Source organism: Perca fluviatilis, chromosome 20, assembly GCF_010015445.1.
Source record: "Perca fluviatilis chromosome 20, GENO_Pfluv_1.0, whole genome shotgun sequence".
Lineage (NCBI taxonomy): Eukaryota > Metazoa > Chordata > Actinopteri > Perciformes > Percidae > Perca > Perca fluviatilis.
The window spans coordinates 33,574,903-33,588,531 of NC_053131.1; the positions used below are offsets into that span (position 1 = coordinate 33,574,903).

At 42.8% G+C, this 13,629-nt stretch overlaps 1 protein-coding gene across 1 annotated transcript in view; it reads right to left on the bottom strand.

Moving 5' to 3' along the window:
- The window catches only part of ehd4 (EH-domain containing 4), a gene marked incomplete in the record, with an annotated part of 48,975 nt that extends 42,416 nt beyond the window's left edge, over positions 1-6,559 (bottom strand). The window contains 1 exon segment of the mRNA XM_039785994.1: positions 6,128-6,559. Coding sequence (XP_039641928.1) covers positions 6,128-6,357 — 230 coding nt within the window.
- Positions 6,560-13,629: the final 7,070 nt, after the last annotated feature.

Below are 13,629 nucleotides of genomic sequence, written 5' to 3' on the forward strand. Positions count from 1 at the left end.
TTCCTGGTGCTGGCTGAGCGTTACTGAGCAGCCTCCAACTGAGCTTGAAGACGTAGATGTGACGTGAGCAACCTGTCTGAAAGTGTGAAGTCTTCTGGTAGCTGTGCCGAGAGAAATCTCAATCATTCCCAATCTTACAGAGACGGAGAGCGTAGGTATATGTAAGGAGATAACATAGACACAGGCTAATTACTGATCACTAACCTGCTAGTTAACATTAGTCATTAAACCTAAACAGATAATGGAAGTCCAAACTGCCTGAGAGCTTCTCCTGTACTATACGGTAATTCCTCTACTGTGTGACAGTAAGTCTCGTGGTTATGACCCAATCGTTAGCCTATTGTTATAAAAGCGTCTGCTACGGAGCCATAACGTGAGCTACAAGGTAATGGAGCCTTTTATACGTTGTCGTGTTTCTTTAGAAATAAACAACGGACAAATAGAGTCTTTAAACGCTTCAGATGTACAGTTATTCTCTGTCAAAGTGACGTCAGAATGAATGGGAGTCAATGGGATGCTAACGGGAGGTGATGGCTTGTTAGCATCAAAATGGCGCCATAGGAGCTACGCGTTGCTGAGAGATGCTTACCCCCCTTGCTGGGAACCCCAGGCTAATTGTATCTGTCGGTACACGATCCGTTCTGCAGATGCGCAAGATAATCCTGTGTTACAGAGGATAAGACCTGCACGATCTGTTCCACGCTAGCCTCCACCAGGAAGCTAACGTTAGTTTAGCTAACAGCTTATTCGGCTAACCGCTAGCTGACAGCTAGATTCAGTCTAAAATAACGTTAAGTCAAACTTAATGGGAAAAGCAGGCTACAGCTACATTAAGACTTTACAGTAATAACAATAAAGACAAGTAGTGTGTGATTGTATTTTAAATGAGCACAAGTAAAGTAGAGCTGATGTAACAGCTGTTATATATGTTAACGTTTATTTTCAAGTTTTATTTTGAGGGTCTTTTAAAGTTATTACATGCTGCCTCAGCTAGCGGTTAGCCGAATTAGCTGTTAGCTAAACTAACGTTAGCTTGGCTGTGGAGGCTGTCGACCGGAAGCGTGGAACAGATCGTGCAGTATCGTAAATCCTCGTCCAACAGCGCATGCACGAACATTTTGCGCATGTGCAGAACAGATCGTGTACCGACAGTATCTTTTATAGTTGTATCCTGATCAGATGGCCAGAGACTTGACTTGGGACTTCCGAAAATTGACTTGTGAACATGTCTGACACACGTGCTCTAGGAAGTGGTCCCAAACAGTGGAATTAGAGCTCCTGTGTCGGTCATGTGATGCCCTCTCGCTCAAAAAACCCAAAACAGCCTTCTTCCCTCAGACTAACCTGGAGAAAGACATGTCTGTCAATCAGTGGAGACACGTGCACAGGGATTTAAATTAACACCTAATACTGTATCTGAAGTCTCTTTTATATAGACCTTAGTGGTCCCCTAATACTGTATCTGAAGTCTCTTTTATATAGACCTTAGTGGTCCCCTAATACTGTATCTGAAGTCTCTTTTATATAGACCTTAGTGGTCCCCTAATACTGTATCTGAAGTCTCTTTTATATAGACCTTAGTGGTCCCCTAATACTGTATCTGAAGTCTCTTTTATATAGACCTTAGTGGTCCCCTAATACTGTATCTGAAGTCTCTTTTATATAGACCTTAGTGGTCCCCTAATACTGTATCTGAAGTCTCTTTTATATAGGCCTTAGTGGTCCCCTAATACTGTATCTGAAGTCTCTTTTATATAGACCTTAGTGGTCCCCTAATACTGTATCTGAAGTCTCTTTTATATAGGCCTTAGTGGTCCCCTAATACTGTATCTGAAGTCTCTTTTATATAGGCCTTAGTGGTCCCCTAATACTGTATCTGAAGTCTCTTTTATATAGACCTTAGTGGTCCCCTAATACTGTATCTGAAGTCTCTTTTATATAGACCTTAGTGGTCCCCTAATACTGTATCTGAAGTCTCTTTTATATAGACCTTAGTGGTCCCCTAATACTGGATCTGCAGTCTCTTTTATATAGACCTTAGTGGTCCTTAGGATGTGCCATTTCTGTGTTTCTGTAAGATTCCTGATTGGTCCATCTGAGCTTTCATTTCCTCAAAGGCAGAGCAGGATACCCAGGGCTCGGTTTACACCTATCACCATTTCTAGCCACTGGGGGGCAATAGGCAGGCTGGGGGGGGGAACTCATATTAATGTTAAAAAAAACCTCATAAAGTGACATTTTCATGCCATGGGACCTTTAACTCTTGTGTGGTTTTATTTTTATTTTAAAAGTGTAAAACTAAAGTTGTCAGTGAGTCCCTGAACACATTCATTAAGACTTGTTTGCAGGAGTTTTGAAAAAGTTTCAACTTGAGCACACAGCGTGCTCCTGGGGTTTTAGGAACTTACTCGGGACGCTGACCGCAGCACGGTTACATCTTTAAATGTTTCACTTCACCAACAAACGAAATATGTCGACTCTGCAATTTATTGGCAACTTCTTCCCATGATTCATAGCATTCTTTTCAGTTCCCATGATTCATAGCATTCCTCGGGGCAGGGTGGAGCTGCACGCACGCACGCACGCACACACATACAAACACACACACACACACACACACACACACATAGACACACACAAACATACACACACACACACACACACATACACACATAGACACACACAAACATACACACACAGACAGTTTCCAAACACTTAGAAATATATATGAATATGAAATCTATTACATATACTGTATCTTTAAAGGAATATATATATATATATATATATAATATATATTTGCGGTGACCTGAATATATGAAAGAAAATAGTTGTATGGTGTTGTATTATTGTAAGTTTTTGTATATTTTTGTTTTATTTTGTTTGTTTTTTCTGTAATAATATGAGATTGTAAAGTAGGCGCCGACTGCTCTTTGATGGAATCGGATTGATTTATATATATATATATATGTGTGTGTGTGTATGTGTGTGTGTTAGACTCCAAATCTGTTTCCAGAATCCACCATGGATGTATTAAAAGAATCCACAGGAAGAGTCTAAGTGTCGGCTCGATATTTCCTCGTTAGCTCAGTGAGCGCGGTGACATCACATCCTGTTTGGTGCCGAGGGCCGAGTGATGTCGTTAGACTGAAGGTCAGAAAACAGGCTTCCTCCTTTCTGGAGTCTGGTTCTGGATTCTGCTAATGTGTGCACTGCTGTGTGTGTGTGTGTGTGTGTGTGTGTGTGTGTGTGTGTGTGTGTGTGTGTGTGTGTGTGTGTGTGCCTTTGTATGCGTGCGTGCATGTATGTGTGTCTTTGTCTGTGTGTGCGTCTGTGTGTGTGCGTGCGTGTATGTGCATCTTTGTATGGGTGTCTGTGTGTGTGTGTGTGTGTGTGTATGTGCGTATGTGTCTTTGTATGCGTGTGTGTGTGTCTGTGTATGCATGTGTGTGTGTCTATGTGTGTGTGCGTGCGTGTGTCCGTTTGTGCGCATGTGTGTGTGCCTAGTGTGTGTGCATACGTGTGTCTGTGTGTCTGTGTGTGTGTGTGTGTGTGTCTGTGTGTGTGTCTGTGTGTGTGTGTGTGTGTGTGTGTGTGTGTGTGTGTGTGTGTCTCCCAGAGGAGAGAAGAAACACATTCACACGTAGCGAGCTGGAACCAGAGAAGGTGGACTGTTAGTTTGACCACACGTTGACTCGTGCAGTAGGGGAGTAAATGTTGACGAGCTTCACGTCTCGGCTGCGGTGTTCTCTAAAACCAGAATAGAGCTGAGGTCATCGCTACAGTCGCAGTACACAGAGCTTATCTCATGTCTGCAGACAGTGTGTGTCTGTGTGTGTGTGTGTGTGCGTGTTTCTTTGTATGCGTGTTTATGTGTGTGTGTCTCAGCTTTGCACAAGAGCAAGGATTTCTTAAATGCGTGTGTGTGCGCGCGTGTGTTTGTGTATGTGTGTCTATGTCTTTGTATGCGTGTGTCTATGTGGGTAAACAAGTGGTATGGAGCTTTATATAAGACTTATATTACCGTAAATTCAGCTGAATAGAAAAGAGACTTAATGCCACACACACACACACACACACACACACACACACACACACACACACACACACACACACACACACACACACACACACACACACACACACACACACACACACACACACACACACACACACACACACACACAGCAGTGTTTGTAGAGCTTTATATAAGACTTATATTACCGTAAATTCAGCTGAATAGAAAAGAGACTTAATGCCACACACACACACACACACACACACACACACACACACACACAGCAGTGTTTGTAGAGCTTTATATAAGACGTACATTACCGTAAATTCAGCTGAATAGAAAAGAGACTTAATGCCAGACTTCATATGAAAAGATCCCTCTTTAAATCAGCAACAAGAGAACCCAAGTGTTAGATAATATAATATAATATAAGATGTAAAATAAACTAATAGTCATACGTTAAATTCGGCTAAAATAAAATTCACTAAGAAGGTCTGTGAACTCGTAATTATCATTTGATTATCAGCGTTGCACAAGAGCAAGGATTTCTTAAATGCGCTTGTGTGTGTGTGTGTGTGTGTGTGTGTGTGTGTGTGTGTGTGTGTGTGTGTGTGTGTGTGTGTGTGTGTGTGTGTGTGTGTGTGTGTGGATCAGCTCTCTACCGCGTGACAACATGCCAGCCTCTAGGCAGAAAACAGCCAGGATTTATGAAAGAAAAAAAAAAACTGAGGTCAAGGGTCACCTGCATGCAGCTTGAATTAATAAAAAGTGTTTCCTTTTTCTGTTTGGTTACAACAATTATTGCCTAAAAGGCTCACGAATTAAGTTTTAAGATTTTTTTTTTTTGAAACTATCCATTATTTTCCTGCTGGATTAATGTGTGGGTTATTTTCTGGATGAATGGATGAGCTGTTTGGTCTCTAAAATGTCAAAGATATTCAGTTTCCTGTCCCAGAGGAGAGAAGAAACTAGAAAAATATTCACATTTAACACGCTGACATCACACAAGTTTTACTTTTCTTTCATAAAAAAATGAACTATTTGCAGCTGAGAGTGTTTTATTTTTGAAATAACATTCAGTAAAGACAATAAATCAGCTCAGCTGTCTCCCTGCCCTGCAGCAGTCCTCTTGACAAAAATCACATCTGACTCCTCTCAATGACAAATTAAAAAAAGCCGGAAATATCACAGCTGCAGAATTAAAGAGACAGACTGACAGAACAATGGCAGCTCAGTTACACCAAACTGACCATCCAAAGAAACACACAGAGAGGAAATACCTTTCATCCCAAACATCTGACAGATAGCCATGTCATGTTTAATAGTACTACAGTGCCCATGAGCCTCAGCTGATTGCTCATGCTGTCACAATGCTCTGAAAACTAAAGTTACAGCTACAGCTCATACATGTCAGTTTGTCTGTAAGATGCTGGACGAAAACACCCATAAACAAACTCAATGCGTCTCTCAGTTTACTCTCAGTTTAAGGTTAAATAATGTCAAACACCTTGAAGGGAAACTCATACCAAACTCCAATAAAAAAATATCCTAATTAAGATTATATAGCTGTTTCTCAAATATTTACACAAGGCAGAGACAGACTGGACACATTTTGTACTTACGAATGTCACATTATCCACTTCGGCATAAACCTGATCCCCCAAACAATTAGTCTTTTAATGATATTTCAAGTTTTTCATGTTGCTTTCATTGCCCGCTCCTATCAGAATGCACAGAGCAGGCGCGTATCAAGAACTGAGAACCACGTCACAAAACTGGTACTTTTCCTAAAATACAGATGGGCTTTGGTGAATTTTATGGTCGCCGAATTCATCACAAGATACAAGATACTAGAATATGCGCTCACTCTTCTGTATCCTTACCTTTAACGAAAATATGCCTTAAATAGGCATATTTTCATACGATGACTGGCAAAGAACGTTTAAGAGGGTGTAAACTGAGTTGACAACTAATAAAAGGTAGTTTTGCCACACATGCAATGTAACTCTCTAACTATCTGCCCCCTCCCAGCAAGTTTTATAACTAATAATACTGATTATACAAGCAGGTCAAATAGGTTCACGCGGGCCTACGCTGTTGAGTAGCTACCTGATGAAGGTGGTTTTCCCGGTGGAGTACTGGCCGACCAGCAGCACCATGGGCTTGCTCTGGAAGTCGGCCGCCTCCAGGGCCGGGGAGTGGAAGTCATGGAAGAGGTAGGTCTCCTCCAGCGGCAGCAGCTTCTTGAGGTAGAGGCTCTGGAGACCCTCCGTCACCGTCTGGTACATCTCTCCTTCCTTGTTGCGTCCACCTTGCTCCTGTTTGACCCAGCTGAACATGCTGCCGACGGCACTTCTCCACCGCTGACACCGACACGCTCGATTCCAACTTCCCTGTTTCGATATTTCCAAATGTTCCGGTTGTTTTCGTCTCCTTCTCGCGCAGTTCGTCCTTCACACTGAGCGAGCGTGCGTGTGCGTGTTTGACACCTGGGAGTCTCTCCTGCTCTGAACACACTGCCTCCTCTGTGTGTTTTTTTTGTGTTTGCTGGGTTTGTGCTTTATCCTGGCTGACGCAGCCTGGAGCGCATACACACGCGCACGCACGCGCACACACGCACACACACACACACACACACACACACATTCTGAATAGAGATCTGAATGAACATAGCTCATAGTTGTAGCCTATCTTATCTTAAAATATGTATTGTCGGTTACACACACACACGCATACATAGACACATACACACAGAAAAAACACACACACAGACAAACAGACACACACACACACACACACACAGACACATACACATAGACACATACACACACACAGAAAAAACACACACACAGACAAACAGACACACACACACACACACACACACACACAGACACATACACATAGACACACACACGTACTCACACAGACACACACAGACAAACAGACACACACACGCACACACAAATTCTGAATAAAGATCTGAATGAATATAGCTCATAGTTAATAAAGTCACTAGTTAAGTTATTTTTTAATATTTTATTTTGGTGGCAAAAATCTCTGATTCTCTTTAAAGCGATTTACTTTCTTAAATAAATAGCCTAAAGTGTGTTAGGCTGCAGGTGATTCAGAGCGCGTGACATCATGTCTCTGTGTCCTGTAGCGCCCCCTGCTGGATGACGTCTGACAGTACATCAAACGCACACACACGCGCACACACACACACACACACACACACGCATACACACGCACACACACACACACACACACAGACACACACACACATACACACACACACACATACACACACACACACAGACACACACACACACATACACACAAAGAGACACACACACAGAGACACACACATCTATTACATTACATTACATGTCATTTAGCTGACGCTTTTATCCAAAGCGACTTACAATTAAGTGCATTCAACTGAGAAGGTCCAAACTCTAGACAACAACTAGTAAGTGCAAGTACATTAGCTTTAAATAAGCTAAGCTACAAAGAAACAAAAGTGCAGGTTAAAGAGGTTTTTTATTTTTATTTATTTATTTATTTTTTATCCGAGGTGTAGTCGGAAGAGATGTGTTTTTAGCCTTCGGCGGAAGATGTGTAGGCTTTCAGCCATCCTGATGTCGGTGGGGAGCTCATTCCACCATTTGGGAGCCAGGACAGTGAACAGTCTGGATTTGGTTGAGTGATTAGTTCTCCCTCGCTGTGGGGGGGCAGCGAGCAGTTTGGCTGATGCAGAGCGAAGTGGGCGGGTTGGGGTATATGGTTTGTCCATGTCCTGGATGTAAGCTGGGGCTGATCCGTTCGTGGCCCTGTATGTAAGTACTAGTGTACTGTATGAGAGTACTAGTGTAGTGTATGAGAGGACTAGTGTACTGTATGTAAGTACTAGTGTCTTGAAGCGGATGCGGGCAGCCACTGGTACCCAGTGAAGAGAGCGGAGGAGCGGTGTAGTGTGAGAGAACTTGGGGAGGTTGAAGACAAGTCGAGCTGCTGCGTTCTGAATGAGCTGCAGGGGTCGGATGGCACATGCAGGCAGGCCAATCAGCAGGGAGTTGCAGTAGTCTAGACGTGAGATGACTAGAGCCTGAACCAGAACCTGAGCCGCCTTCTGCGTTAGAAGTGGACGTATCCTTCTGATGTAATGCAGCATGTATCTGCACGATCGGGTGGTTGCAGCAATGTTGGCAGTGAAGGAGAGTTGGTCGTCAAGTGTCACACCCAGGTTTCTAGCAGTCTGGGTGGGGACTACCACAGAGTTGTCGATTGTTATAGTCAGGTTTTGGGTAGGAGAGCCCTTCACTGGAAGGAAAAGGAGCTCAGTCTTGTCAAGGTTGAGTTTCAGATGGTTAGCGGACATCCAAGAAGAGATGTCGGTCAGACAGGCCGAGATACGTGCTGCTACTTGAGTGTCAGACTCAGGAAAGGAAAGAATTAGTTGGGTGTCGTCTACGTAGCTGTGATAAGAAAAGCCGTGCGACTGAATGACAGACCCAAGGGAGTTGGTATAGAGAGAGAAGAGGAGGGGACCCAGGACTGATCCCTGAGGAACCCCAGTTTTGCAAGGCTCTGAGCTGGATCCTCTCCAAGTTACCCGGTAGGTTCGGTCTGACAGGTAAGATGTCAGCAAAGAGAGCGCAGAGCCTGAGACACCCAGATTCTGGAGTGTTGAAATGAGGATCTGGTGGTTCACTGTGTCGAAGGCAGCTGAAAGGTCCAGAAGGATGATGATGGAAGAGAGAGAGGTTGTTTTAGCGATGTGAAGCTGCTCACTGACAGCAAGGAGGGCGGTTTCTGTTGAGTGGCCAGCCTTGAAGCCAGACTGGTGGGGATCGAGAAGGTTGTTCTGGTTGAGATAGGTAGAGAGTTGATTATAAATGGCACGCTCAAGAGTTTTAGATAGAAAAGGAAGAAGGGAGACGGGTCTATAGTTATTTACATCAGAGGAGTCAAGTGTTGGTTTTTTGAGTAGTGGGGTCACTCTTGCCTCTTTGAGGGCATTGGGGAAACAGCCAGTTGACAAGGAGATGTTAATGAGATGAGTGAGGAAAGGAAGGAGGTCAGGAGCAATGGACTGGAGAAGGTGAGAAGGGATAGGATCCAGGGGGCAGGTGGTTGGGCGGGCAGAGGTAATCAAAGTAAGAATTTGATTTGGAGATAGAGGGGTGAAAGAGGCAAGAGTACTGGATGTGACGGATGGTAAGGTGATTTCAGAAGGTGTGGTGGAGAATGAAGAGCGTATATCATCTATCTTTTTTACAAAGTAGTTGACAAAGTGGGTTGGTAGGAGGGAGGAGGGAGGAGGTGGACTGGGGGGATCTAGCAGGTTAGAGAAGATGGAGAAAAGTTTTTTGGGGTTTGAGTAAGAGGATTCAATTTTGGTTTGATAGAAGGAGCTTTTTGCTGCAGAAATAGAGGCAGCGAAGGAGGAAAGAAGAAACTGATAAGTAAGCAGATCATCATTCCTTTCCGCTGATCTTTCAGCACGTACCGAGTCAGATAACCACGGCGCTGGGGAGGACTTATGAGCCGGTCGTGAAGTAAGAGGGCAGAGAGAGTCGAGAGAGGAGGATAGAGTAGAGAGTAGAGTGTCTGTGGCAGCGTTGGGAGGCATGAGTAAGAAAGAGTCAGATGGAGGGAGGGTAGATAGAGAACATGCCGCCAGAGAAGAAGGAGAGAGTGAACGAATATTACGGCGGACAGGTACACACACACACAGAGACACACACACACACACACACAAACAGACACACACACACACACACACACAGAACACACACACAGAGACACACACACACACACACACACATACACATACACACAGACACACACACACAGAGACACACACACACACACACACACACATACACACAGACACACACACACAGAGACACACACACACACACACACACACACACACATACACACAGACACACACACACAGACACACACACACACACACACATACACACAGACACACACAAACAGACAGACACAGACACACACACACATACACACAGACACACACAAACAGACACAGACACACGCACACATACACACAGACACACACATGAACATAGATCATGGTTGTATCTTATCTTAAAATATTGTCCATTAGCCTAATAAAGCCAGTAGTTATCATTTTTACAAACAAACTATAAAACGTGTTGCTGAGAAAGAGATATTTAAAGAGGGATATTTTCTTATGAAGTCTGGCATTAAGTCTCAGTGTGTGTATCTGTGTGTGTGTGTGTGTGTGTGTGTGTGTGTGTGTGTGGGGTCTGTGTGTGTGTGTGTGTGTGTGTGTGTGTGTGTGTGTGTGTGTGTGTGTGTGTGTGTGTGTGTGTGTGTGTGTGTCTTGTCTGTGTGTGTGTGTGTGTGTGTGTGGGTGGGTGTGTCTGTGTGTGTGTGTGTGTGTGTGTGGGTGTGTGTGTCATTCAGTCTCTTTATTTATTCAGCTGAATTTACCATCATTTACGGCAATATAGGTCTTAAATAAAGCTCTATAACACTTGTTTACCCTTTTTGCTTAGCAATTAACACTTAATATCTCATAGTTATGACTTAATGTCTCATATTTATGTGTGTGTGTGTGTGTGAGAGAGAGAGTGTGTCTGTGTGTGTGTGTGTGTGTGTGTGTGTGTGTGTGTGTGTGCGTGTTTATTTATTTAATTGTTTATTTCGATAGGGACAGTGCATATTAATGGACATCAGTACAAGTACACAATGTAAATATGCTAGCACCATAGCTAGTTTTCATCTATTGTCCCCAGGCAGATAAAACCTAAAAACAGTAACAAACATGCATCAGCCCTCATAATTTCAGAGGCAAGACGAACACTGACAACAACAGTCCAGACATGTAAATGTCACACGTAATGAAATGTGTGAGGCAGTTAAAAGTGAGTACAGCTTTGATTTTCTAAAAGCCAGATTTTTAAATGAGTTTTAAAATGAATTTATGTGGGACGGTCCCAGTGTGTGTGGGGACCGACAAAAACAGGTTGTCCAAATGTGGTGCGTCTAAAAGGTATTACACAGTCCCCTTTGGTGGAGGCCCTTGTACTACCACCACTCTTAATTCTCTGAAAGAAGTCATTCAGTGGGGGAGGGGCTCGATGATGTATTGCCTTATACATAAAACAGACATATTTAAAAATTTTCAAATTTTCAAAACTCAATAATTTGTGTTTTTCCAGTATGCTACAGTGATGAAATGATAACGCTTTTTAATCCAAGATTTTAATGGCTCTCTTGAAGAGCACTTAGCTTAAGTGTTGTCATGTTAGTTAATGTTCAATTTGGGAAACAGTACTCAATATGTGAGAATATCAGTGTGTGTAGATTAGGGCTGTGAATTGATGAAAAAATGTAATCGAATTAATTACATACTCTGTGATTAATTAATCGAAATTAATCGCATACATAATTAACGGTGCCTGAACCAATACTTTTTAAGAAAGTAAAAAAAGAAAAGAAAAAAGAAGGGTACTAAACAACAGTCGGTGACATTAAAGAAGGGCTTGTTTATTGCTAAGGCCATATGGTCAAAATGAAATGATTTGATAATAATCTATAAGAATAACAATAACTTATTTCACTAGTAAATTGCTGTTGAACGACAAAAACAACCACCAGATGGGAAAAGGACATTTACAATAACTTCAAATGCACCACGAGGCTGTAGTTTGCCAGTTTCATTGAACGCACCGTCTTTGCTGCAGATTGTTAGCCTAGAAATCTAGACGCACCCTAGTTGCAGCTGGCTTGTCAGGCTAGCAGATTGTTACATACCGGTGTTGAATCCTCTACAGTAAAACACAGTCAAACTTTACACCGTTTAGCGTTAGCTGTCAGCATTTTAACAGGCTAACGTTAGCTGCTGTCGAGTATAGTGTTAACTAGCGTCACGTGCAGCGGCGTTTGTGTTGCCTGTATCGTCCGTTTCAGAGCATCAGAGAGAAGAGCAGACATATCAGGGGCACCAGATTTCGGTAGCCAGGGTTGGCAGGAAGAAGTAACAAGTAGCTAAATGTTCCAATCAATGATCCAGGCAGCACATTCTCGTCTCCCTCCTTCATTTTACAGTCGAATAGTGGCTAGAACGGCTCCGGGTCAAACGTCAATATGGAATGGATTAATCTGCGTTATTTTTTTTAACGCGTTATTTTTTCTCAGATTAATTAATCGAAATTAACGCGTTATTTTCACAGCCCTAGTGTGGATACATTCTGGCGGCATTTAGACTGAGAAATGGCCTGATTTGTTTGAAATTCTGTAGATTGAATTTAACCTTGTATGCCACCCTTTTTACATGACTTTTAAAGGTTAAGATAGAGTCCAATATCACCCCCAGATATTTAAATTCCTTTACAAGTTTTAGCTCATCTCCTCTAAGAAACACATTAGACTGTCACCTTTGTGTTCTGTTTGGAAAACAACATGCAGACGGTCTTGCTGGTGTTCAGATGTAGGCAAGACCTAGTAAGCCAGTCATCAATGTGGACCATTGCAGATGTAAGAGTAGATGAGACCTCCTGATAATTTTTTTCCATATGTGTAAATTACAGCATCATCTGCATACATCTGGATGTTTACATTTTGACATACATCAGGTAAGTCATTAATGTAGAGTGAGAATTGAATTGGACCAAGTATGGAGCCTTGGGGGACCCCTGCTGGACAGTCAAGAAAGGATTTGGTGTTACTAACACAGACACATTGTTTTCTACTGGACAAGTATGAATTCATCCAGCGAAAAACTTGTTCAGAAAAATTAAAATAAGTTAGTTTTGATAAAAGAACACAATGGTTTACAGTGTCAAAGGCCCTCTTCAGGTCCAAGAACACAGCACCAACATAAGAACTTTTTTTATCCAAGAAACATTTAATCTTCTCTAAAAAAAAGACAATTTGCCATTTCTGTGGAGTGATTGGCTCGAAACCCTAATTGCGGGTGTAATGGATTAATGCCTTTATTTAGATGATTAATGATTAGCTTAGCAACCCATTTTTCTGCTACCTTAGATACAACAGGTAGCAAGCTGATTGGCTGATAATTGGCCATTTCGGATCTTTCCCCTGATTTAAAAATGGGACTGGCCATGGCCACCTTCCAAGCTGACGGCACAATTGAATGTGTGTCTGTGTGTGTGTGTGCGTGTGTGTGTGTGTGTGTGTGTGTCTGTGTGTCAAAAGTGCAACATCTGTTCTCCAACATTCACATTCAGCAGAAAGTTCTGAATGAAATGAATAATAAAATAGTGAGTTTAGTGCGAAAATGGTTTTGGACTCAACACACACAGCACCCGTGACATTATCTTTCACCCCCAGTGGGAAGGGGGACTGGGAGGACCAAACATAGACACCAGCATGCGGATTTCCCATCTTCTGAACATGCTGAACAGCGACGACAAAGTTCGGGAGCTGGCTCGATCCTCCCTGTTCCTGGACCTAAGAAGACGCAAGGTCCCATTAGCCGGGGAGTCGGATCCCCACTTCCTAGGGTTCAAAAGAAAAAACAGTGGAAAGCTTGATACCCACTCTGCTGGTTTTGGGGTCTGGTCGGACTGGCCAGAGCTGAATGACCTCTG